This window comes from Panicum hallii, chromosome 2 (assembly GCF_002211085.1).
Source record: "Panicum hallii strain FIL2 chromosome 2, PHallii_v3.1, whole genome shotgun sequence".
Classification (NCBI taxonomy): domain Eukaryota; kingdom Viridiplantae; phylum Streptophyta; class Magnoliopsida; order Poales; family Poaceae; genus Panicum; species Panicum hallii.
In genome coordinates, this window is record NC_038043.1 from 815,930 (window position 1) to 842,162 (window position 26,233).

General features: G+C 46.2%; 4 protein-coding genes across 6 annotated transcripts; all 4 read right to left on the reverse strand.

Moving 5' to 3' along the window:
* Positions 1–11,652: 11,652 nt before the first annotated feature.
* Positions 11,653–12,804, reverse strand: LOC112879989 (putative F-box/LRR-repeat protein At3g58880). Its single transcript, XM_025944431.1, has 2 exons — positions 11,917–12,804; positions 11,653–11,811 (listed from the first exon to the last, which is right to left on the reverse strand). The coding sequence occupies exons 1-2, from the start codon at positions 12,802–12,804 to the stop codon at positions 11,653–11,655; spliced, it is 1,047 nt and encodes a 348-aa protein (XP_025800216.1).
* Positions 12,805–14,974: 2,170 nt separating this feature from the next.
* On the reverse strand, positions 14,975–18,663 carry LOC112882646 (FBD-associated F-box protein At4g10400-like). 2 transcript variants are annotated; one of them, XM_025947742.1, is made up of 4 exons: positions 17,585–18,663; positions 17,039–17,062; positions 16,715–16,894; positions 14,975–15,476 (listed from the first exon to the last, which is right to left on the reverse strand). In XM_025947742.1, exon 1 carries the CDS (start codon positions 18,609–18,611, stop codon positions 17,709–17,711), a length of 903 nt encoding a protein of 300 aa, XP_025803527.1. In that variant the 5' UTR covers positions 18,612–18,663; the 3' UTR covers positions 14,975–15,476; positions 16,715–16,894; positions 17,039–17,062; positions 17,585–17,708. The 2 variants fall into 2 exon arrangements, with proteins under 2 accessions (XP_025803527.1, XP_025803526.1); XM_025947741.1 differs by lacking the exon at positions 17,039–17,062.
* Positions 18,664–20,345: 1,682 nt separating this feature from the next.
* LOC112879990 (transmembrane protein 45B-like) lies at positions 20,346–21,037 on the reverse strand. The gene is made up of 2 exons (XM_025944432.1): positions 20,716–21,037; positions 20,346–20,683 (listed from the first exon to the last, which is right to left on the reverse strand). The coding sequence occupies exons 1-2, from the start codon at positions 21,035–21,037 to the stop codon at positions 20,346–20,348; spliced, it is 660 nt and encodes a 219-aa protein (XP_025800217.1).
* Positions 21,038–21,447: 410 nt separating this feature from the next.
* Positions 21,448–25,136, reverse strand: LOC112881738. Of its 2 annotated transcripts, XR_003226505.1 has the most exons (7): positions 24,859–25,136; positions 24,646–24,741; positions 23,899–23,939; positions 23,204–23,315; positions 22,745–22,825; positions 21,868–22,082; positions 21,448–21,721 (listed from the first exon to the last, which is right to left on the reverse strand). XR_003226505.1 is itself a non-coding variant. In XM_025946574.1 (6 exons), the coding sequence occupies exons 1-6, from the start codon at positions 25,060–25,062 to the stop codon at positions 22,017–22,019; spliced, it is 600 nt and encodes a 199-aa protein (XP_025802359.1). In that variant the 5' UTR covers positions 25,063–25,136; the 3' UTR covers positions 21,804–22,016. The 2 variants fall into 2 exon arrangements, 1 of the variants encoding a protein (XP_025802359.1); XM_025946574.1 differs by lacking the exon at positions 21,448–21,721 and having other exon boundaries at positions 21,804–22,082.
* Between the last annotated feature and the right edge of the window lie 1,097 nt (positions 25,137–26,233).

Here is a 26,233-nt window from a genome sequence, read left to right on the forward strand (position 1 = left end):
TCACCTTCAGTATCTCAGCGAGCTTCTTCACCAGTGCTGCATCTTCATGGATGGCACCAGCAAAATCTTCTTTGCTCATCACATTGACATTGCGGATCGCCACGGCGAGGGATAGCATGGCTGCCACAAATCTTCTTTCCTCGGATTGCTTTTCATTTCCCTGAGTGTGAGGCTGTACACTGTCAGCTTCCTCTGGGGGCTGGCTTCCTGCAACATTCTCTGCTGCACCATGACTATTGCTTGCGCCAGCCCCTGTGGCTGCACCTGCACTTGTTCCCATTTTACTAGATTTTATTTCATTGAGCACCTGCACCAACATAGTTTAATGCAAAGGAGTTAATGAAATACTTGAGCAAATTTCGTTAATTTGGTTACTGATGACAAACTTGCCTAGAAAAACAATTAGTATTGCAATTTTAAAACTCTTACTAAGTGACATATAATGTGGATTAGAAAGGAAGCAAGGGATACTAATGCTGACCACACTATATGTGTCTGGACTGACTGTCGGTGCAGCGGAAATTTTTGTACACTACAGAAGTAAGAGAAATTAACTGACTTCTGAGAAATTTGGAATTATATGATTAAACACGATAGATGCGGAGGCAGAGGAAGTGAGTTGTTCTGAAAAAAAAGAAGAAATTTTTCTAAAGAAAAATAGGCAGAGGTAGCGAGTTACCTAAAAAAGAAGAAGAATTTTTTCTAAAGATAAATAGGCAGAGGTAGCGAGATACCTTGGTCAATAGTTTGATCGCCTCTCGCTTGGAGAGTATATGAGCAACATTGACACCTCTCGCAGCGTGAACGGCAAGCAATCTGGCCAGTGCTTCCCCTGCTTTTCCCCTCAATCTGATGGCTTTCTCTCTGTCTGCTTCTGCCACCATAGTATCGCCGTCCTGTTCCTCAAGGAAGATGCTTCGCAAGGTCTTGAAAAGCTTGTTAAACATGCATGTAGATGTAGACTCACCGGAGCCCGGCTTTGTGAAAGAGTCATCAAGGCCTAACTCTGCCAGGATCTCCAGGGCTTGTTCACGCAGTTGGTGGGCACCTTCGCTGTCAGACTCCAAAATTCCCATCAGGTTGCTGACAGCCTCCGTGTTGCTCGCCAGCTCCTGCCGCAGCCTTGTGGCGCCATCTCCAGGACTGGTAAGCAGCCTGCTCAGAACTGTGAGCGATTTGCTTAGCATGTCCACCATTGTGCCATCCTGCACATTGCTGAGGAGGTCATGGCTAGTGGTGATGTGATCATACAGACCAGCGCTTGGTGCCTGCTTATCTCTGTACAGTTTACTTTGTCCTGTGTGAGCCGCTCAAGAATCAGCAGGCCTTGAGAAATCAGCTCCTTGGCTCGTCTAGATTCATAGTGGTGGCGGTACTTAGGGTCAAGAAATCTCCTTTCCTCCCGGGCAGCTTTCCTCCGTTGTCGAGCACCCTCATGGCATTTCTTGATCCATCCACGCAAACTTGTTCTCTTTCTGTTGGCTACTAACCCAACAGATGATGAACTGACGACTTGTTCACCGGCATTCTGGTCTCTGATCGGCACTACGGTTTCCAGTGGCCTATTTTGATCGTCCTCTTGCTCAGGAACAGGAAGACTCTCTTCAGGCTTCTCGGACGGGCAGGTAACATCCTGTGGGTCAAGTAGGGAACAGATGCATTCAAGTGTGCCCGGGAAGTGTGTTACATGGAGGTGACTGGCAAGATGCCGCGCCACGATTCTCGCTGCGCGCTCTCTGCTCTCGATGCTACCAGCTGTGCCTCCCCGACCAACAATCATGGCGATGAGATTCTGAACAGACCTCTTTGAAGACAGTAGCTCCTGTCTTACAGGTAGATCGTCCTTACCAAAGAAGGTGTCCATTGCTCCCCAGATGGTCATCTCCTCCAGATGCAGACTGGAGCAACCCAACAGCGTATGTGATCAAGTTCCAATTGTCGGGTAGCCCCCAGTCCTTCTTAAACTTCCTCGTTGTTTCTGAAGCGTACATCCGGACTACTTTTGAGCCCCATCCTTCAAATCCACACTGTTCGTCGCTGCTGCCACTTGCTTGATCGGCCAGTCTAACATCACGAAAAGAAACATCCAGAGTATGGCAGCTAAGCTCTGGAAAAAAACTAGACCATAAAATTCGCCCACTGCGGCTCCCAGTTTTGCCCTTTTGTCAATGTCTACACCAGCATCGCCGTAGCAATCTCGTTGCACAAAGAACCCTACTGACAACCCCAAGCTCAAATATGACGAGTACTGAAAGACAAACCCAAGACAGAAGAATAGAATCACCTTGGGCACAAACATCGTTCCCAGCAAGGTTTTTGAAATCCCTTTCACAAATCCCGCCTCCTCGATCCATTTCTGTAGCCGGAGCATACGTATAATCTTTGCCTCTTCCAAGTAAATCCCTTTAGTAATCTCGTTTTCAGAAATATCCACCATCCTGTTTGATGATATGTTGGGTCAGCGTCAGCTAGGGATGAGATATCGACGTTGTCTATAGAATCCTGAGGGAATTCCTTGTTTGACATCAGAAGAAAACTCAATTACTTTCTTAGCCCTGAAAAATTTTCCCACCTTTATTTGATATTAACTTCTAACTTTCACTCCTTATTTGATATTTCCATCACTTCTAACAGTTAAGCCGAGCGAAAACTACCTAAGAAATTCATGGAAATTTTCCTAGCGATAAAACTAATGGAGGTGAACCCATTTTGCTTAAGAGAACATATACCTTTATAGTTTTAAAATTAAAATTCACCAAATTAGGCTACCTCTAAAACTTATCTGAATTTTTTTGGCACCAGAATAGTTTCAAAAAATTATGGGAAAATAACTAAAACTCATCACAAAGGGGCGCAATACTTTATAAAATTATTTCCCATCATAAGTTATATAGAGAATTGTTAGTTTATTCTAAAATTTCCCATTCTTCACAATTCACGAATTCTCATAACAAGGTAGGTAAAGTTGAGATACAAACAAAAAGGAATCAACTTACTTGCATGCCATCACTAAGCTGATTAGAGTGATATTCCAGAACCGCATCATCGGCAGATCGCTGACGAGGCCACCGAGGAGCACGACAGTGGACCACAGCAACGCCAGGACCCCTAGGCCGCTCGCGATGTTCCCTGTGGCCATTCGAAGCTTCACGTAGTAGTTCAGAGCTCTTCCGGCCTTCCAGCGTCCTCTTCCATGGTTCCTTAATTTGGTAAACTCTTCCTGCAATGGAGGAGGCGAGGCTACTAAGTACTAATTGCTGGATTGGAGATGGGATTAGCTGCTGGTCAGGTTCACTTAAACTAGCTTGTAGGCATCCAAAATGTGGTCGATGTCGGCCCGACTAATATAGATCTTGACCGCTCCAGCTCTGGGCCGTGTTAATTAATTTAGTTCACCATCCTGCCACAAGTATTGATGCACTTTTGAATTGAGCATGACGAGGGAACTGCTACATCTATTCTGAAATAAATGTATTCCTCGCTATATATGTGCCTGAATGTAGTCTAGAACTCTAGATGTAGTATAATGAAGTTTATGAGTGAGTTAAACACATTTTGTTGAATTTGTATTTGCAAATAATAAATTGGGAGAGGCTAAATTTACCTGATACTTTTTTTACTTGTTGCCTTCAATTTCTATTGATACAATTTAAAAGTGCTGGTAATAAAAACTTTGCTAACTGATTACCTTTTAGCTCCTACTATGGCTAGCGGTAGAGGCTGAATGAAGACGTTGTGGTAAAAAAGGGCAGGCAAATCCGATGAAGGAATTGATTCTGATGATATTCATTTCATGCAAAATATTGAGATAATATATATAGGTAGTACCATACTATTGAAAGAATAATCCTGTTTATTTCTCCATGTATATATGTACGTATACTTGGCTTTGTCTCAAGCACATGCTTATCTCTATCTCCAACATGAGTTGCTTTATATATCTAATAAACGGCCAATATACGGTTAACCCAATCAGAGAGTATGATGCAAGCAGTGGAGGCAGGATTGAGCCCAGAGGGCTCTCTTGTTCTTCTTTCTCCTCCCGCTTCCCCTTCTCTCATTCTTCCTCCTCAAATTTGTAGAAGGGGCTTAGACGGGCTCCATGGGATTCCCGGCGGTAGGAGGGGCTCGAGCCCGCCCCCCCCCCCCCGACCCACCGCTGGATCCACTCCTGGATGCAAAGTATAAACATCTTTAATAATCCACATAGGTAAATGACAAGTGGGGCTAGATGATAATGCAACCCGACCCTAAGTCAATACATGCATGATAATTTGCACGGCCGCAAACCTATATTAATCTGATATAAGCTTCACTTAATCTTGCATATTGCGGCTTTTCTACAGTTGGCAAGATGCCAGCCTGAATGTGTGCCAAATACGCAAAGTTGTATTAATCTGCGGAGTGTTGTATGAGTATCCTATGTGCACCTAATTTACATGGAGAAGGTGTGTGCTCTATTTGTACGTCTGATGGTGCTATAAAAGAAAATGCAAATCTTCTTAAAAAATTGATCCTTTTAGGAAAACACTAACCGTTTTTCTGAACTTGTGCTCCTCAGAGAAGATCAACTTCACAAGCGCTACTTGTTGCAAGCCTGCAAAGTTGAGCCGCAACGGATTCTACTCTCAAGTTCCCTGAAATTGCACGAGAATATTGACATATAAACTTAGAGTTAGCACTTATTATGAAACGACTGCGATGATGGTTCTATATTCTGACCTCCAAATAAAGGCTTTCAGAGCTGAAGTATTGCAGAATCGTATGCAAATAATGCAGCTATCCACACTTGCGCTTGCAGTTTCGTCTGGGATGATCGAAGGATGCACTTGGCTGGCTGTAGGAAGGACTGTTTGTTTCGTAGCTTCTGATGTGTTGCTTTGCTCTCGTCCTCTCCTTGATCTGCTGGCTCTGGGCACTAGAGGAATTCACTTGCCCATGCACCAAGTTTGAAGTTATTATCTTATTTTATCCTCTAACGACCCAATGTAGAAGGAATGTGGAGGTTGCGTTGCCTTGAATCATTCTTTCCCAGGGCAGCAAGATCATCATACCTAGTAGTATATTACAAAGTTCTCTGTTGGGTCTCTTCTCTAAGTGCTTTGTCTCCGAGAGGACATGTTAATTGCTTCATGGGCGCAAAAGAAGAACAATGGTCTCTGTCGGAGGAAATCTCCAGCCAGGTGGCGAAACGCACCCGCCTAATCCTAGTTTAGGAAGAGTTTGGGGGAAACCTAAGAGTGCTTGATCGATGGGCGGATGAACACAGGACGGACACAAGGATTTAGAGTGGTTCGGGCCGCCGGAGCGTAATACCCTAGGTCCACTTTAGAGCTGTATTGCTTGAGTGTGCTTGTGGACAGCTTGTGAGTCTCGACCCTGTGTAAGCCTGTATGCGACGCTTGTATTTTAACGAGTGCACTCTCCCTTTTATAGACTAAGGGGAGTGCTTACACTGTGCGGGGCCCCGACAGGTGGACCCGACCAATAGGAGCCTGTTATATGAGAGATATGGAGATCCTCCTCTCCAGCTCCTCTCCGTGGTCCTCTCGATCGGGAAGTTGACGTGCGTATATACAGCTAGGATATGGCCGTGTGCCGCCTTGCCGGCACAATGACCGCTGTCAGTGTTACCCAACAGTGGAAGCCGTGCTGCCACTGTTGGGTCAGGACCCTCTGACAGGCGAAGGAGCAGCGCTGACCTGCCGCACCATCGCCTCCACGCACACTGTTGCAGCGCACGCCTCGGCTCACCTGCGCAGGTCATCATCACCCACGCGCGGCGCCGTGATGTGACTACACGCCGTCTGTCTGCGCACAGAGCACAGTGACACGCCGTCTTGGAAATAGACGGGCTTACCGTGGTGTCAGTTGGGCAGACCATGCTTTGACTTGGGCACGCACAGCCCACCTACCTGCATTTAATGTGGCAGTTGGGCTGATGTGCCGCGGAGAGCCTTCTGCCACGGGCACGTGGCAGGGCCGGCCCTGCAGTCATCACCTTGGCGGCACGTGGCGGCGCCGGACCCCTCCCCAGGGAAAAGTGGGGTCCGGGCCCCCGAGGCCAGCTGGATTGGTCAGGCCCGTGGAGGTCTGGCCTCCACACGTGGTGGTACCAGACCTTCCTGGGGAGTCCGGGCCCGCGGAGGCCACTCCAGAGTACCCTGCCCTTGTGGGCACATGGAGGCGCGGGGGAGGTCCGGAGACCACGATCCCAGCTGTTAGGCCCGGGCCGTACGCCACGTCACCCAGAGGACGAGGGAGAGGTTACGAATAACCTTACGCCCGTCTGGATGGACACCTCGTTAGAAGACTTGCTGACGGGCTAGGCCCGCGGAGAGGCAGATCTCCTCGTAGCGGACTATTACGACTTTCTGGTCGTTGAGCAGCTCCTTGGCGACGATGGAGGATAGGCGGCCGAGCATGTGGTGGCACGCGTCCACCACGATGCGCTTGGCGCACACGCCGGAGCCGGACACCATCGCGCCCTCTCCTGTGAGGCGACAGCGAGACGCTAAGGGTCTGGACACCCTAGCAGGAGGTACCCCTGTCCATATATACCGACAGTCTCGTTTCTTGTTCTTGTTCGTTTTCTTTTCCAATGTTTTATCCTTTCAAGATCAGTACCTGTATCAAGGCGGTATTAGATTCTTCCTTTTCTATTTTCCACATGATGCTCTTAGGTGTAGTTCAAAGGATTGTTTTGGGCCCACAACTATTGCCGATCGAAGGCCCTGAAGGGAAACTCATTCTTGACCTCAAGTGACTCTGCTTGTTCGATTCCATCTGCACACTTATCCCACCCCTCTTTTTTTTTTCTTTTGAATCGCAGTACAGACGCGTACGCAACCTTATTCCTATAAGCACATCCTATGCCGAGACAAATGAGTTTGCTTCCATTACATATATATGATTTTTACCAAACAGGTTTTCCTTACGTGAGGAAACTGAATGTTTTAGACATAATATATTATTTATTTTGACATGGGACAGTAATATATGATTTGATTGGGATGTACCTATATTTGCAAAGTTGCAATCGTTCCAATGACAACAAATTAAGTGGAAAAATAACAATGGGCATATCAAGAGCTCCTCTCCGTTTAAAACGAACGAAATATAGCACATCCGAATCAGTTGACAAATTACAGTATTCCAGGAAAAGAGATAACATGTTTCAAGACACTGAAAAGTGACTAAACCTCACCGGATGTTCCAACATGGAAACCAAATATCTCTCACTGGTGTTTCAGACCTTCTAATGAATCCTTTGAAAGGGGTCGAGTATTGACGGATCATGTACTTGCTTAGCAGGAGAAAGACTAGATGACCCAATACGAGATACAATATCAAATCATGCGCCCCTCGATGCCCTGTTTTCAATCTGGAGCAGCATATGATGTCTTCTAATCCAGGCGTCGTTGTCAACGCTTCCGTGTTTTAACTGAAGCGTCACTGACTCCAGCATGCTTGCATTCATTACGAAGAACTTGGCTAAGTTAATATGCGACTTCCTGTCATGAAAGGATGCTAGCACAATTTTTCTCAGACGGATGTCAAGAGTACCGATTGGTTTCTGATATCTATCATACGACACATCTTCCCCCCAGCACGTGTTATCTGAAAGGGAAGGCAAATAAAATGAACATAAAAATGTTGTCAGTTGCATGGTCAGCCTAGCTTTAAAACGACCCTTGATAATAATAGTACTCCCTTCGTCCTAAAATATAGGGTACTGGAACATTTTAAATTTGTACCCAAATATAAAGCATTCTAGGGTACTGGAACATTTTAAATTTGTACCCAAATATAAAGCATTCTAGAGTATTTTGGAAACTAATCTGCTTCATTTTTGGTAAGTGCACCTAACAGCCCTGTGTGAAATCAACAAAATAACAATCGAACAAGGCATTAAATGGGGGCACATGCATCATTTTCTCATCTCCTTAATTTATCTTTAGGATGCCCTGTATTTCAGGATGGAGAGAGTAAGTGGCAAAAGATTGCAAATGCACACTCTAGTCCAAAGAGCGAGTCACCTCGATGTACAGCTTCTCCAATTAGGGAAAGCACTTCATCAAGTTAATAGCCGCATCCAAGCAAGGTTTCATATAAGATAAAGATAGAACCCTCACACTTGGCACCACCGTGGTCAATCTAGCAACGGTCGATCCCTGAGTGAGAGCATAGAATTTACACGCATCTTCATTAGGCAAATTGGTGATAGGACATGGATCCATCGTGAATACTGAAGGTGAGAATAAATGAAAAATGATGCACGCCGCCATGCCCATGTATACCTGCAGAGTTGTGGTGCCAAACTGAAGCCTATGGCAGTTGCCAAGGAGCTTCCCCAGGATACCCAATCTTGGTGCAGAGACTACCGAGATGCCAATCTCCCTGCGCTCGATGACGAGTAATCTTTCCAGGCATGGGGCATCCTCGATGAGCAGCTGCTGCGACTTGGGGTCTCCCGTTCTAGAGCCCACGCTGATGCTTCTGAGGCTAGGTAACACGATTCTCAATCGAGAGAAGCCTCTGCTGCCATGCAGCAGCAAGCTCTCGAGGTCGAGGGCATGGCAGCCGGCGAGCAACGCGTGGAGGGAGCTCTCCGAGACCGTGACATTGGAAAGGGTCAGCTGCTTGAGGAGCGGCCAGTGGAGTGCCGCCTGGGCATCCGGGAAGATGCATTCCCCAAAGCTGGCGACGCGAAGGGTGGAGGGAGAAGCGGAGCGCCGATGCCGGCAACGGCATCGGCTTAGTGACCAAGCGCTGGAGGCCGTGGTCGAAGACGAGGTCTTGGTTGAAGAGGAAGATGTCGAGCTCCCGGAGGTTGTCGAGGGCGGGGGACCAGAGCCAGCCGTTGAGGGTCACGGTGATGCGGGGGTCGTAGCAGCTGAGGCGGTCGTACCCGTCCCCGTACCTGATGTAGAAGCGGCGGCCGGGGCCCGGGTTCACGGAGAGGGCGCAGGAAATGTCGAGGGAACGGCGTGCCGCCGGGGCTCGGTAAGGTGGAGGTCGATGTTGAGAGGGGCGGAGCGCCATAGGTGGTGCCAGCAAGAGGAGAGGACCTAATGTGCGGGCGCGGTCTCTAAGGGGTTGGAGGGAGACGATGTCGCCGAGTAAATCGTCAGGGAGGCGGCTGATGGGGTCGACGAGCCCTTCTTCTTCCACCAGCCTCCTCTTCTTCGCGGCTCTGGTGACCACCCCCATGGCGGCGCCGGCGCGGCGGCAGGCAGAGTGGATGGAGATCCGGGCAGCCTCCTCTTCCGATGATATGAAACTTGCAGTCAACAAGGTATGTTGCGCCTTTTTATTTCAAGTTTATTATTACAAAAACATATCTGCAACCAACCTTCGTTTGTAATAAACATTTTTTTTGCAGAAAACTTGTAATAAACAATATGTGAAGCAATTTTGACCATAGGATAGTAGATCTAACATCTTTGCAAGGTCCACTAGTATTTAGAATTTATGAAATGTGAATAAACTTATTACAGATACTACTAGCACAACAAAGTCACAACCTTAAACATTATTCATACAACATCTTAGCCATACAACAAGTTGACCATGCGTTCAGTGACAAAATGATGCAATGTTTACTTACTACTGTAAACCTTTTCGGCATTGTCGCCCAATTGAACAGGCTCTTCACGAAATAAAATAAATGTTCAGATCCTCTAAACTTGGTTTTCCGCTTCTTCACGGTGATTTAGCAAGAGTTCTCAGTCTTCCAGTTTGTTGTTGTCTGCGCACAAATAGAACCTGCGGTGAGCATGGATTTTGTGCCTGAAATAAGAACCACAGCTTAGTAAAATTATTAATTGGTACTACTCAAGTCAGATAAGAGAAGAAACTCCACCACTACAGAAACACACATCCATCTTTCATATTTGTCTTGGTACAATTTAGACCCGGGACTAATGATTCCATTAGTGTCAGGTCTAAAGTTTATGGACGTCATAGGAATTTTTAGTCCTGGTTATTAATACCAACCCGGACTAAAATTAAATCACTCTTTAGTCTCGGTTGGTGTTAATAATCGGGACTAAAAGTTCTCTATCTTTGGTCCCGGTTGGTAACACCAACCCGGACTAAATGATCTTTAGTCCCGGTTGGGGTTAAGAATCTAGACTAAAGGTTCTTTCACGGGTTAGTTTAAAAGAAAAATATCCTATCTAGAGTCACATTTGTTGTGTAGGTGTCTAGGTGGAGTGGTAAGGAAGCTGTACGTGAGGCAAGAGATCTTGAGGGACTCGAAGGGTTGTGAGCTGCTTGCCAATTAAATTTTTGGGCTTTCGGACCCTTTAGTGCTGGTTCTACAACCGGGATCGGGACTAAAGGCCGGGATCCTTTAGTTCCGGATTGGTTGTCCCGGTGGGGAAACTAGAACTAAAATAGGTTCCCAACCGGGACTAAACCCCGCTTTTTGCAGTAGTGCTCTAGATTACCAGAATGCCTGAGAACTTTGAGACAGGTGGTCACCAAAAGCTCACATATTGCACAATTATGATTGGTCAGTTCTAACATGCACAATTAATCATCAGGTGCTGTTCTACCGATAGCCCATATTCAAGAAGATTTCAGTTGATCCTAGGCTGTCAGTGTATGTATGGGAACTCTCAAAAAATGCCTTATAAGCATCCTGAGTTCCTGACTCATCAATATTCACCCTGCCATGCAGCAACTTAGTCAACAGCCAGCCCACTTGGCTGCAAGCTTTCATTCTGTGATAAGCTGAGGCCGGATATTTTCCAGATTCTAAAAGCAAAAAACTACCACCCCACTGCCACATATTTCAAACAGATCGACAACAATCCAGAAATGTCACCTATTTACAATCTAAGTAGTTACACAGCAAAGTGCTGTCATCAGAGATACAGAAGTCATATACATTTACCATGGAAAAACTATAAATCCTTTTGCAAAAGAAAAAAGTTAAGAAAAACTATATATCCGTATCAGTCAAACCATAAGACAACTAGCATAACAGGTGATGGTCAAGTAGGTTTGCCAAGAAATGCAAATGTATATGGCGTTCCATTACCTCCACATGAGGTATGAAAAAGGATAGCTCTCCTCTAAATGAAAAACGTGCCCAGGCACGGTTGCAAAAAAAAGGATAGCTCTTACAGATCAGAAGAAGAGAGTTTTACCTGTCCTTTGGAAGGAAATCAGATCCAGTCATGAAACCCTACAAAGGGGTCAGCTGTTGCGAAATCATGTACTTGCTCAGCGCACACCTGACCAAGCGAAAAAGGGGAGCTGATGACATGAGGCACAAAATCAAACTGTGCATCCCTCGAAGCCTTATGTTTCGTCTGAAGCAGTCTATGCTGTTTCTTAATCCACCCATTGCTGGGGTTCCCAAGTTGTAACTCAAGCCTCATTGACTGTAGCACTCTTGCATTCAGCACAAAAAACATGGCAAAGTTAACGTGCGACTTGTTGCCTTGATAGTTTGTCAACACGAGGTTCTTCAGACGAATGTCAAGGGTACCGATAAGATTCTTGTATTTGCGACGCCACTCGTTGTTCTCGCCCACCGCTGTCGTCTGAAAACGTAAAATGAACATGAGCACAGCGGCAAGCTAGCTTTATAATTAATGATAAATAGTAAGTGATGACAAAGAATGTAGACAGCCTAAACTATGGGATAATAAGTTTGGTCACCTTGATGTACAGCTTCTCCAGGCAGGGAAAGCATTTCAAGAAGTTAATGACCACATCCAAACTAAGATCCAACTGTGTGATAGCTAAAATCTTCACATTTTGCACCATTGTCGCCACGCTAACAATCTGCGATCCCTGATTAAAGCACAAAAATAGAAAGGTTATCATCATGACCAAGCAAAGGGACTTCAGTTTATACTCTATCATGAATGTGAAAGTGAGAAGGACGCTGATCTATACCTGAAACACTGTGGTGCCAAACTCAAGGGTAGGGTCGTAAGCTGCCAGTTGCCCCAGAGCATGCAATCTTGGCGCCCGGATTACCGAGATGACCATTCCCATGCTAAACCCTGATCCTAAAAGAAGCAATCTCTCAAGACATGGGGCATCCTCGATGAGGAGCTGTTTCACCTTGATCTCTCCCGGACCAGGACGCAGGCCGATGCTTTTGAGGCTTTGGGACACGATCCGGACGAGAGAGCAGCCATTGTTGTCACCTAGCAGCAAGCTCTCAAGCACAGAGCAGCCGGCGAGCAAGGCATGCAGGGTGCCCTCCGAGATCTTGACATCCAAGAGGCTCAGCTTCTGGAGAACCGGCAAGCGGAGCGCGCCGCCGTTTCCGTCGGGGAAGGCGCAGCCGCCGAAGCTGGCGACGCGAAGGGTGGACGCGAGGCGGTGGACTGGCGCCGGTAGCGGCGGCGGCGTCGCCCTCCAGCGCGGAAGGCCCAGGTGGAACTCGAGCTCCTGGAGGCCGGTGAGGGCGGGGGACCGGAGCCAGGTGTCCAGTGCCCCGGCGTAGCGGCCGCCTAGGTCGAAGAAGCACTCGAGCGGGGCGCAGAAGCGGCGGCCGGGGCCGTCGTGCTTGGAGAGGATGCGCGAGATCTTGCCGGCGCTGACGCGCCTGCCGCCGCCGGCGACGATGTAGCCGCGGATGTCCAGGTTGAGTGGAGCTGTGCGCCAGATGGGGCACCAGCGGGAGGAGAGCACCTGCGTGCGGGCGGCGTCCCTGGTGGGGAGCACGGACACGATGTCGCCGAGGACGCCGTCGGGCAGCCGGCTGATGAGATCCTCTTCCTCCACTCCTGTGCTCTCGCCCTCGCCCTCGCCTGTGGTCACGTCCGTCGCCATGGCGCGATGGAGCCGCGGCGCGGCGGTGGCCGGCCGACGAGGATTGGGGAATTGATCGGATCGAAAGGGGAAGAACTCGAGGGCTGCGTGCGACGACGCCGGCTAGCTGAAACGGAAGGGACAGGCGGACAGCCGCCTCAGCCCACCCACCACCTACCCAGCCCTCTACTTGCTTCTTTTGTACGCGTCTGCAGCTGGAGAGGCCAAAAGGGAACAAGCAAGTTTCACGATGGTGGCCGGCTGGCCGGCCGGGGCCTTCTTCCAACGCATGCATGGTTTTGAGTTCGGGGGGGGGGGGGGGGGGGGGGGGGGGTGTCGGGTCGGCTAGCTTGCAATGGGGTGTCCGGGCTTAGGGAAATGCCCAGGGGCAGCCAGGCCAGCGGTAGTGATGGGACCGGGGGCGGGATCGCGAAGCGGAAGGAGTTCAGACATGGCAATGGTGATGTCGGGTCAGCGGGGCGGTGGCCGGTGATGGTAGACTGGCGAAAGTTGGGCGCCTTCGGAGATGGAGGCGAAGGGCAGGAGAGTGTGGCGTTTTTTTTTTATAAAGAACAAAAAGAAGGCGAACCGGAGAAAGAAGAAAAGGAATGGACCGTCCGATCGCGATCTAAGGGACAATGGGTTTGTCGGATGGAGAGAAAGCCGTTTCCATATGTTTAGAAAATAGCAACTTCTTCCTATATAAAGGTTAGGATTAATCCCGTTTAATATATATTTCCAATCTAACCACTTATTGCCTTATGTTTAGTAATATAAATACAACCTTGAGGGTTTTGCTATGTAATGACCCTATTCTCTGTTTTGGGTTTATTTGTTTTGTGTTTGAGTAGGGAGCACGATGTGATACAGTAGTGATTCACAATGCAGTGTAAATAATGCACCCTTTACCTTTCCAGTCTCAATTCCTTGGAATGTCACAGGAAAGCTCAAAGTTTCAGTTGAATGTTTTGAAGCTCCTTTTAAAACTTTGATCTATCTTGAAAGTGACATGTAGGACCAGCCCTTACATATCATTGATTACATTCCTGATGATTTTCCATCTAGAATCCGCATTCATGTATTAAGCCTACCATCGGATGATGTCTTGGACCTGAACAGTAGTATTCTACTCTGGCCAGAATCTGAACCACAGGAACAGGATGTTTCGGCCTCTAGGTAACGGAATTAACATTCTGTTTCACGCAATAAAAAGAAAATACAATAAAATATCATTGTATTAATATGTACTTTTACTTATTATGGATAGTAAAATTGTATCCAGGTACATATATATGTTTTAGCATTACAATGAGGTGCGTATATAGGTTTTAATCTTTTCAAATTTTGCATCAGTTTTGGCCACATTTTTTTATGATGAATTCACATGGATATATATATGACCATGCAGAGGCGAAAATGTCATTACTACTTATATGTATAAACAAAGGTAAAACTTAAGCATTCAACTTTATTTGTATGTGCATGTATAAAAAGAACACATTGTATGGTGGGAAGCATGGCAACCAGCATATGAACCATGCCCACGAATTTCATACATACAAACATGTGGTAGCATTGCAACACATTATATGGATATCCAAGAATTTCAATGTTGGCATGCACCATACCCAGAGGATTGTCCTAGATGCACTGATTGGCTAGTTCCGCAGCGAAAAACAGGTGAATATTACCTAGCCAGTGCTTGGAATCAGGAACTTGTTACTCATCACGCGGAAACTCTTCCAAAGTCACCAGTGTTTTTGGCATTGCAAGGCTTAACAACTTTTCATGCACTTCCTTGGCCTTGCTTACAGTGACGGAGCGATAAAGTACTCTCAATATTTTTAGCTCTACTGCCCATCTGAATAGCCGTTTCACAACAGCAACACCCAAGGACAGACAACGATTTGGATCCAAATCCCATTATTTGTACCATTCCTTTCTTACACCCCCCCCCCCCCCTCGTCCCCCCACCCCTACAAAAAAAAACTGTACCACATTCCTTTCTTGACCTCCAGGCTTCTAAAACAGTAGAGGGCGAAACTAATTTTAGTTTTGCCAGTATTTTTGCAGTACTGCTTCTAACCAATACAGAAAACCTAAATGAGGACATATAACACTTGAAGCTTTAGAAGATCAATCCTTCACATACATAAACAAAATGGATCATGAAGCATTATTTCTGCCAACATATGAAACATCAATGGGGTGGTAGCATCGTAAAACATTATAAGGAATCTATGCAAATATTTCAACTTGACACGCAGCAACATCGCACCATGCCCAGAGGATTTCAAATTGCAAGCTACAAACAGAAGTCAGGTCCATGACGGCAAATCACAAAAATAGCCAATGCATGGAATCCAAGGCTGGGGACAGGTCTTCTAGCGCAAGAAAGTACAACTTTTACTTTTCACATGGAAATTCTTCGTTACGTGTGTTTCTGGCATTGCGAAGCTTAGCAACATTTGACATACTTCCATGGCCTTGGTTACAGTGGTCGAACGGTAAATTATTCTCAGCCTTTTGAGCTTCATTGCCCAGCTGGGTAGCCGTTTGACAATAACAACTTCAGATTCAGACCCTTTCATGTCAATCAGCACTACTTCTTGGAGGTGATTCAAAGTGAGTTCCTCAGTCTTCCAGTCGGTTGGTTGATTGCAAACACAGCCTAATGGACAAGAGGATTGTGCCTAGAACAAGAAGAGCAGGTTATTACTGTCAGGTACCGTGAAATGCATTCAAGAAGGAAAAATAAGTAAAGCAAAAAACCTATAAAAGCCTGAACATATAATTTCTAACAAAATAGCATTATTAATTTGTTGTAAGCCAATTAGTTCGCAGTAATATGGCTACTATCTGCAGAGAGAATGATCGAGCAAGAAGTCTTTTTTAAAAAAAAATGCATGGTTCCCAAGGTATTGTGCCATCAGTATCACAAAAACAAAAGGGTAATTGCGTTTCTGCAATCATTTTTGTACCATTACTATGAATTTGCCATTAAAAAGAAACTATATGCAAATTACCACTGGAATAGCCTTTGACCCATCAATTTTGCCATTTGAATTCACAGAATTCATAAACACCGTTTGCTTGATCCAAATATCCCTCTCTAATGATACAGATCATTTCTAATCCCGGTGCCGGTGACGGACCAGCAAGCAAAAGGCCCAGTCCAGTGCAGCCATGGCAATTGAAAGTTTGCAACTGAGGAGGAAGAAGAAGAAGAGCGAGTCTGGACACTAGATAGGCCCTCATCCATACATTCTCCAATTTTTTTTCTGGATTTTTTTACACTTATTAGCCAATGGATGTTGAGACTAGTGGCAAACGGATCTAACTGCAGCAATTGTTAATAGCAATTTTGCAATCAGTTTTTTTAATGGCAACTTTCAATTTGAGGGTCAAACCAGTGGCATATATGCAGTTTTCCCTAAATAAATCCATTCATTGACCATAGATTAGCAACGGAGCCCCTTTAGCGCTCACAGCTGCGCTCAACTCAGTGTTGTGAATTGGACTCCATGCCTACAAGGCTACATGATATTGCACCCAATAGACAAGTACACGCCCCCAAACTTGCCATATCTCCTACAACCTTCATCTGCAAAACTGAGTCTGTTAGGCAGCAGTTTAATTAGCTCCTCATTTATTTCCATCATATAGATGGTAGTTAAAGAATTATTACCAAGATAAGTGCCCCCACTCTCATAGAACAAAGTATTGTCATTATGAGATGCACAAACATTTATCTACAAATGAAAAACTTTGAAGTGGAGTATATATTAATAGTGTTGAACGAACACCTAAACTGAGGCTACTTAAAGATCAGGCCAAGTTGTGACAAAACAAAAATGCAACCACAATAAAGATTCCCATCTCTTCCTTTCCTTATTTACCCGAGTATTAGATAAAGAAACATGTTTTTTACCTTCAAGTCACTATGGCTATTTAGCACCAGTGACAATCCACCTAGACATGTACACAAACTGAGAATATGAAATAAGCTGGCTCCAAAGTTGTGTCCTCTGTTGTGTAGGTGGAGCATCAGGATCTTAGTTCGAGGGAGCACTGTAAGGCCTTCCATCAAGTATAGAAAGTTTCCGATGTCCTGCTTATTCACAAGAAATCAAAAAAAAGGGGGAAGATCATTTGTATAGGTCAGGAAAAATAAGGAGACGTCCCATTTTGAAAATACAGATTACAACATAGAAATAATTGTTATAAGCTGATAAGTTTGGTTTGCAGTTCTTACACAAAACTGGCAGCTGCAAATCCTCTACAAAGTAAAAACATGCTATGATTATTTGTATTTTCCACACTGTGAACACGTGAAGCATGAGAATAAGAGTGGCACTATGCCTGTTCAATTTTTCACTACCAAGAGTACATGTCCCCATGACTAACATACTACATCAGACTCCTAGTGTGTGTATTTCACAAGAACATACTACATCAGTACACAGATCAAGATTTCACTGAACTTCCTGTCATGAGTAAAAGCAAAACAAGTGTAAACTTTGCATGGATGTTCTCAAATGCCCATCATTATCTGGACAAATCTGTCTGTCCCACATGTTGCACCTCACTAGATGCCAAATGCCACATTCTTCACATAACTAGAACACTTGTTACAATGTTAAGTAAAGCTATGCTGCCCCCCCCCCCCCACCCTTAAAATTGTTGTACCCAAAATTACGCATAATACCAATGCAAATAGCTCTTCAAGTTCATATCTTGCTACCAAGTTACTCTGATGGCTTAACTCCATGTCTCCATATAAGAAAGTAGGTGAACTCACCTTGGGATAGGTAAGTTTGATTTGAAGGTTGTGGATGACCGGAAACCGTTCCAAGAGCCATAGAAAAGCACGATTCATTCTAGAGTCCTCCGATCCCGCCCATAAACACGAAAAAAGTTGGTGGTCAGCCGTTGAAGTTGTCCCAAATTGCCAAGCTGGACCGAGCTCGGATCATATGGCTCCTTCCACATGACATGAGGAAAACCAGCTGAGGGGTGGAAATGTTGGCAACCGGTCGGCTGTGAGCGAAGCAGTTAATCAATTGCAACCCTTCGAGAGCTGGTGCCACAATGGTGAGCTGCCGCAACTCATGGAGGTGGCGCAGATCCACTTGAAGGAGAGACTCTGAGTGGATGGCGATACTGTCCAGCCCACGGGCGTGGAAGACGTTGAGTTTCTGCAAGCATGGGCAACGCCGCGAAGAGACGGCGTCGCCGAGCTCAAAAGAGCCATGGAATCGGACACGCCTCTGGGAGAGCTCGGTGAGCCGGGCGAAAGCTCCGGCGGGCGGCACGGCGAGGTCGAGACACCCCAGGTCGAGGGAGACCGAGGTGGCGCGCTCGCAGCAGGGCAGCTCAAAGACGCCTCCTTTCGAGGTCTCCTCCTCCTCCTCGGCTTCATCGTTGAAATTTCTCGCCGGGGCCAGGTTCTTGAAGACCAGGCTGCCGGAGAGGCGGCGCACGGCGGCGGGGAGCCAGGCCGCCGCGGATTCGGGGGCGCCATCCTCAGCCTCGACGAGGAGGTAGCGGAGGGCCGCTTCGGCTTCGTGGGCAGCGAGAGCGGAGGCGACGAGGTGGGGCGGCGGGGAGGCGGGGAAGCGGAGCTCGGTAAGGAGCGCCCAGACGCGGCGCCAGCGGCGGGAGAGGACGCTGGTACGGCCGGCGGCCGCGGCGGCGCCGAGGCGGAGGAGGATTAGTACCAGGACGTCGTCGGGGAGCAGGCTTAAACGGTCCTCTCCGGCGGCCGCGTCTCCGTCGGAGCCGGAGGGCATCGCGCGCTCGGCGGCGATCTCCAGCGGCTGCTCCATGGAGGGATTTGGTTGGGTTCTGCGCTACACGAGACAGGGCAAGGGTGAGGACTGATTTGTAATTGAGTGTAATTCCTCTTTTAATTGTTTATGGATTTGTAATTCTTTTTAAATGCTATGAAAGCAAAACAACTGCAATCGACATGATACTGCAGCACTTCTGAATAATTTTTCAGGTTGGTTGAATGGTTAAAAAATGCAATTGGAAGGAATGCCTTTTAAGCACATTAGAAGCATTTCTTAATTATCATCTCCATATCATCCAACCATGTCTATGCATTCACATGCCTTGAAATGCTCCACCGTGTATGGTCGAATTATAACTAGTGAATATGCAGCAAATACTGGTTTACAATCTTCTAAAGCAGTATTCAATGTTTACAATCTTCATAATTCAATGTTTGTAAACAAACATGCATTCAAGATTGTAAATTAACACTGAAGCGCTATTTGTAAAAATTTGTAAACAAGAGATGGAATATCTGCACTAGCGTAGGAATGGTGCCATTGCCACAATTGGTAAGGACATACACACATGCCAAACCTTCTAGAGCTGTTGCATTCTTGGCCTGGTAAGGATATCCACGTCAACCCATTAGCATGAGCCATCCGATCTTTGTTATTCTCTCGATATCGGTCATCTGATGCGGTTCCTCTAAATGATGCGGTTCATTAATAATCCAAAATCTCACGACCCGTCTCGGCTGTTCAGCCTGAGAGCATCTCCAAGAGCCTTTCTAAAATCTACTCTTTAAATCATCATTTAAAGAGCTATTTGAGTAAAATTCATTTTCATCTTATGCGTAGTTTAAAGAGTAATTCTCGCTCTCTATCTTTAGCTAGCAAGAAATCCGGAACAGAAAAAGCAGGATAGTTTTTTAACCAAATCTCTATTCTAAAGAACATATAATGAGTTTGTTCGAGATACTCCGACACCTCGGAATTCTCTTCAACCTCTCCGCACCTAGTGGTCTCTCCACCTTTCTCACCCGTCACCACCTTCTTTTCTCCCCTGCTTGGCCACTCCTCCCTCCCTGTCACCGTACCTGCTCTCCTCGGCGTCATCTCCTGATCTCCCTCCCCGACAACGCTCCTCCCTGTTTGCTACTTGCTATCCTCTACTGCAGCGTTCGCCTTATCATGTCGTCACCGATCATACCCGCCGTGCGCCCCTTCATGTCATTGCTGCCCCGCCGTACCTCCTCTCCCCATTGCTTCTCTTCTTCCCCTATACAAGCTAGCAGCTCATGATGTGATTGCAAGACGGATGGTGTAGGTCCACTGGAGTGCGTCCTCGAGGAAGCGGCCCCGTCTGATGCGGCGATCATGGCCTTCTCACTACACACCTGTGTCCACCTACATCGGCCATTGCATTCCTCTGGTGATGACAACGAGATATCTACTAAAACTTTTTTCGGATGTTAGGAATATTTTATAAAGTGTAACTTCTCATTTTCATCCTCCTTTGGATTGTTTAATGCATTCAAACCTTAAATTGTGTTTAACTTTGAATTTGAAATGTTGCCGAATCATGTGGTAGAAATATAAAGGTTTGAATTTTTATGATGTGAAAAAATAGTTAGGGTAGATTAAAGAAAATAAAATATAGGATGCCAGTTATTGATATATACAGCCTGCAAAAGCAGTGCCCCCATGATATTTGGGGCTTCCCCTAAAAAAACTTATAGGGATCAGTTTAAAAAAAAATCTCGCTCGTCTCTCTCTGCTCGCTCGTCAAGAACAGGCACGCCGCCGCCGCCGCCTCCTCGCCGCGCTCCCCTGCTTCACGGCGTGGCACCCGCTCAGCACGAGCGCCGGCACCCACAGCGCGAACCCCATGACCACGAACCAGAGGCCCTGGAGCAGCACGGACGCGGAACGCACCACCGCCACCGCGAAGCTCCTCGACAGGACGGCGCTGGCGGCGGTGGCGACGAGGGACGCCGCCACCGCGAGCTGCAGCAGCCAGTGGTAGTGGTCCTCGAGCCCCGCGTGGTCCGCGGAGTGGAACCGAAGCAGGAACAGCTCCTGCCCGAACACCGACGCGGCGAGCGCGGCCACCACGTCCCCAACTCCCAACACCCCCGTCGCGGTGCCCGGAGGCGTCGGCGGCGAAGCGCCATCGACGCGTAGACGGCGAGGTGAAGGTACATGGTGGCGTGCTCGAGGCTGTCCGGCTGGAGCCAGAGCGCGAGGATGGGGAGGTCGACGAGCTGGTCGATGATGGCGAGCACGGAGAAGGAGAGCAGGAGGTAGAGCTCCAGGCGCCGCAGGCCGCGCAGCGGCGAGGGGAAGGGGAACCAGGTGGTGAAGCGGAAGCCGGAGGCGCCACGGAGCTTGTAGGTCCTGACGGTGCTGACCGTGTGCCACACGCTGAGGACGGCGAAGGCCAGGCCGGGGAGGAAATGGCCTAGAAAGGTGCCCATGGCTTGCCCAGTTTGCTTGGCTCGTGTAACCGCGTTGGTCACAGCCTTGGTGAGTTGGTGTGGCTCTGTCGGTTGTGCTGGTTTCTGCAGCTTGGAGAAGAGTGGAAGTGCACTGGATTGTCTCTGTGTTGATCAATGCAATGAAATGGAGGCGGCGGCGGCGGCGTGGCTGTTCCTGGCGAGCGAGGAGAGAGAGACGACCAAGAGAAGAGAACAGAGAGGGAGGGGAGAGACGCATGGGAGAGAGCCGGCCGATTGGCCAATCGGTGGTAGAGGATGAGTTGAGGGTAAAGTCGTCTTTTCATGGAGGTTGTAAAACGAAAAAGAAAAGAAAAAATAAAAAAATAGAGAAAAGAGGATGAAATCGTTTGGATCAAAGAATTCATGTGCTCGAAGGTATACAAATTGGATGTCAAAACGCATAAAACGCACATATTCGGTGTTAAATATCGAAATTTCTCCGATTCACGAACAAGACCATGCTTACAGCTTACTTACACACAAAATTCAAGTGAACTATTCAACAGCACAGCACAGGATAGGCATACACGAGGCCAGCATACTGCATCACATAAATGCCATCATCTAACTGAGAAAAAAAAAACTCCAAGCCGATGAACTGATGCAATGCTCTGAAAGGAAAGACCACAATTCAGCTGAGAGCCCAGAAGAAAACCGCAAGACCTGTCCGTTTAAAGCATGTTAATAAGAGAAACATCTATATCTGTGGTACAGAAAAAGAAGGATCCGATGCACAATATCACTATAATGAGAAATCTCAAATGTGAGGCACATTGATATGAGACCAAGTAAAAATGCTTCATACTTACACTACTGTAACTAGAGGAGATACACTTCAACAATGTGACTTCTGGATGAACAACTGATGACTATTGAGACCAAGCAGCATGCTATCAACTGGAAAAAAAAAATTTATCTACACTGGGGACGAGAGATGTTTGATCATTGCCATCAGTCATCAGGCCGACTGAGACCGCTCAGCAATTAACAGTGACTCAAGTTCTTCTCTCCGTTTCTCCAGTTCCTGAAATCCATGATTCAGAGAATGAGACATGATCAACAGTAGTGATGGAGTATGGCTAGGAGACAAAAAATTGTGCTCGTATCATTTAGGCTATAGCCTTTTCGTAGAAACTAAGATGGGCAGTTTTGGAAATACATTATTCAAGAAACAAATCCTTGCCTCTGAATAACAGCAAACAATAGTGTGTACCATCTTTTTGTTTCTTTTTTTTTTGATCGGTGCGTATACCCTCTTTTGCAAACAGATGTAAGTCTCATTTGAGAGCATGTTTTACTTGATGTGTACACTCCTGTATTCTAGCAAAAAGAATTTTTGCGAAACAGGTTCACCATTCTTTTCTTGAGGTAGAAAAACATTTCTTAAGGTTAGTATCTATAATTATTCAAAAAAAGGTTACTGCCGATATTTCTAATTCACTGCACTTGGTTTTCAGCTACAGATTCTCCTCAATTCTAAATGGGAAGCAGAACAAGAAAAAAAACGGAGAATTTCACACAACACTTACAATTAAAACATACAGAAATCTGAAAATTGAACTAAGCCACGCTGTAAATTCAAGTATGTGCCACAGCAATAATGTCTTCTAAACAGAAGAAACCACAGGAATGCCCAGCCTCAGGATCTGATGCTATCCCTAATAAAAGTAAGAACCAAGTACTCACCTTCAGATCCTTTACCGCTTGCTCCTGTGATGTCGCTTTCTGCTGCTTACGACGTTTTAACACACCAAGGCACAATATACCCTACATATCAAGCTTTTTTAGTGTATGATGCAGTATAAAAATGTTGATAATTTGTTCCGTTGCAATCACAATATCATACTTCGCTTTGCTATGACAGACACACCAGGTCAGAGACAACTTCGTAATGTTGCTAGTATTTGTAAGAGAAGCTCCAGACCATACTTTAAGCATTCAACTGGTCCATTGTGCTATGAAGCCAATCGAATAAGATTGGGTAGTTACTAGGCTTTTTTTCTCAGAAAAAAAATGATTGAAAATTACAAGGAATCAGTCCCTATGAGATTTGATGTCTAACAGTGTTGTTTAAAATATCAGAAGTAGAAAGGCAGTTACACTGACACAGATGACTCATGAACACTCATAACTCAGCAAACTTACCGAGATTGTGTAGACAGCTCCACATGCAAGAAGCATATAGCTGGCAATCTCCTGGAGCAAAATCAGATCATTCCTCTCAACATTTGGGTATGCCTTCGTCATGACAGCAACACTGACAAGAACCAAAAGTAAAAGGAACTCAATAGAGGAATAGATATGTAAGACATTTCAGGTTATGCAAGGATAATTAATAGATTCCTACATGTTACTGTGTTCATGGCAAGAAACTTCAAACTAAAATGAAATACCAGCTGGATAGCAAGCGCTTTACTCTGGATACATATGGTTTGAACTTTGAATTCCCAAACTTTTCATGCCAGTATAACAGTATTCTAAGACATTCAATCAAGTTTGCCATGATAAACAGCTATGTAATTGGGCACCATCCAATTTTGGTTCAGGTTTACTAAAAAAAAAGCAAGTAATTGTTTGTCATGATAGGCAGCTAAATTTTTATTTCATGAAGCATACGATTCAAACCAATGCCTCACCCTCATGCCTAGATTCTCTGTGGTTTCCATTTAGTTGCATATTACTTGCAAAAAAAAAGGGAGCTATGTAGATGAGCACCACGTATTTATAGGGCACCAAACATAGGTGGTCTCTACATTCTAATATACATGCAAGATTGAGCTCTGAATTTTGGAAATGTAATAGGAGAAAAACAGAGATATATATTCATCCACAGTACTTACAATATCTGTAGCATCCCCCTCGCAGGCAAGTATTCAAATATCTGGCCACATAAAGAATAGAAACATCACTAAATTAACATCCACTAAAATTATCACAATCCAATGGTAACGACACTAAATGCTGAATCCCTATATTAAATTGTAAAACATTTAATCAGTGCCCAGAACAAAGGGCAAATTAATAAAATCTGTTTACTGATTTAATTCATAACTGAACAGATCATCACCTAAATTTATTCTACTATATGTATTGAAAAACACAAGAATTGCCTAAAACCAAGTGAACCATTAGCATCCACACACTTGGCAGGCCCATAACTATCCCAGACCACCAAACAAATAGCCCTGTGGGTCTGACCAGCATTAGAATGACTTTGAGGCCGAATAAACCCCAAATTCCGTGTACTACACACAGAAACCAGATTTCTTCTAAACAGCTTGAAATTGGACGTGGCGAGTATTAACTTAACAGAAACTATCATATCAAATTCAATAACAGCATAAACAGAGTACTAGAGGGTAGTAGAAAGCTCACAGCAGTGGCTCAGTCTACTAATAAGTGCTGGAATGAATCAAATCGTGTGCAGTGTGCTATTATATATGACATACTAGTATTCAACGATCAATCATACAGCAACCAATTTGGCTGCAGCTAACCAAGATCACTCCTTGAGAACACCATCACAACCAATCTGTAGCATCCCAAATCGGAGCGAAGCGAAATGGGGAGAAGAGAACAGAGCAGACCTTCCAGAACTTGATGATGAACTCCCACTCGGTCTCGAGGACGCCGACGAAGATGGCGAACACCACCGCGTAGCAACGGAATATGCCCCCGAATATCTGCGGAAGAGGAGGAACCCACCAGCGCACACATAAATCCCCAATCAGCTCGCGAGCCCCCATGGCGGCACGGGCGGGATAATAGTGAGACGGGGGAAGCTCGGGCGGCGGGCTTACGTCGGTGCCGCCGCGGAAGGAGAGGACGGCGGAGAGGACGTTGACGGCGACGCAGAGGAACGCGGTTGCCGCCGTGACGACGCCGAAGCAGCGGCAGACGATGAGGAGCGGATCGGCGCCGGCGCGCGGCTGGCGCCGCGAAACGCCGCCGCCAGCCTGCGCCGGTGAGTTGGGCCCCGAGCCCGACGCTCCCCCGTTCTCCATGGCTCGGGCGCTACAGGGCTTGCGACGCTTCCCCTTCTCCAGTTCTCCGACGAGGCTGGCGAGCTGGAACGGAACGGAAAGCCGGAGCATTTAAAGCAGGGGAGGACGGCGCCCGTGGCCCGGGCGCACGGGCAGGTGGGCCCAGATCGTGAGGTCCACGGCGTAGATGGACGCGGTGCAGGGAAGCAGCGAGGGGGTCGAGGTGGTGGGGTGGGGGGAGTGGCGTGTCGGGGATGTGGGCCCGGAGGCCGGCGGACGCGTGGACGCGTGAGGTGGCGGGGAGCGCCAATGGGGGCGGAGCTCGTGGCGGCTCTTGCCTGCTTTCAGGAGAGCTCCATGCCGGTAGGTACGGAGAGCCTCTGCTAATAAAGAAAAAAAAAAGATGATATGATCAAGAAACGATTTCCTGGAGGAGGAAGGTTTCCAGTTGAGGACAGCTCGACTGCTTTCAAATTTCAACACCTTTTCTTTTTAAAATGTTGCTCATACCTAACATTGGTAAAATGCACTGTCGGTCCTCGAACTTAACTCGATGCGCCATCGGTCCCGTAACATGACTCGTAACGTCATCTAGATTCCTAAACTTCCAAATTGCATATTCATATCCTCAAACTTGCTAATTGTGTCACGTAAATTCCTAATCACCACTTTTAAGTTATAAAATGGAAGTAATTTAGCTGATGTGGAGCTTAAATGTGGAATCAAATTTTATTTTTGAATTTTTGCGCTCAACTCTTATATTTTCCAAATTTTCTCCAAAATTTTATTTCAAAACTTTATGTTCTAAATTTTTTTCCGATGTTTCCTCTAAAATTCATCTTTTTCATTTTCTGATCTTTTACAAATTTTGTCATATGATTTTTATTTTATACAAATTTTTATACAGACCTTTTGTATTTGAATATATTTGTACAAATAAATTTGTTATAATATTTTATATGTTTTCTATATGATTTTGTAGTTGAACAAATTATACAAATTTCGGTTTATTCTAAGCAACTGTAATTTGGACCTCAGGTGATACTATTAGCAAGTTCAAGGATTTGAATGTGCATTTGGAATTTTGGGGACCTAGATGATACTACAAGCCAAATTTGAGGTCCAACGGTGCATTTTACTCTTTTGACAGCAAAGTGCATTCCACCAATCTAGCTAGCTCCTCTCCTTTCCC

Excerpts from the sequence above, each read along its gene's own strand:
- LOC112879990 (XM_025944432.1), bottom strand. The coding sequence starts at position 21,037 with ATGGGCACCTTTCTAGGCCATTTCCTCCCCGGCCTGGCCTTCGCCGTC. Across the intron at positions 20,684-20,715 it reads GATGGCGCTTCGCCGCCGAC|TTGGGGACGTGGTGGCCGCG; the intron begins GCCTCCGGGCAC and ends GGGTGTTGGGAG.
- LOC112879989 (XM_025944431.1), bottom strand. The coding sequence starts at position 12,804 with ATGGCGACGGACGTGACCACAGGCGAGGGCGAGGGCGAGAGCACAGGA. Across the intron at positions 11,812-11,916 it reads TTGGCACCACAGTGTTTCAG|GGATCGCAGATTGTTAGCGT; the intron begins GTATAGATCAGC and ends TGCTTTAATCAG.
- LOC112881738 (XM_025946574.1), bottom strand. The coding sequence starts at position 25,062 with ATGGAGAACGGGGGAGCGTCGGGCTCGGGGCCCAACTCACCGGCGCAG. Across the intron at positions 23,316-23,898 it reads AGGGGGATGCTACAGATATT|TGTTGCTGTCATGACGAAGG; the intron begins GTAAGTACTGTG and ends GGTTCTTGTCAG. Across the intron at positions 22,826-23,203 it reads GAGCTGTCTACACAATCTCG|GGTATATTGTGCCTTGGTGT; the intron begins GTAAGTTTGCTG and ends CTTGATATGTAG.
- LOC112882646 (XM_025947741.1), bottom strand. The coding sequence starts at position 18,611 with ATGGAGCAGCCGCTGGAGATCGCCGCCGAGCGCGCGATGCCCTCCGGC.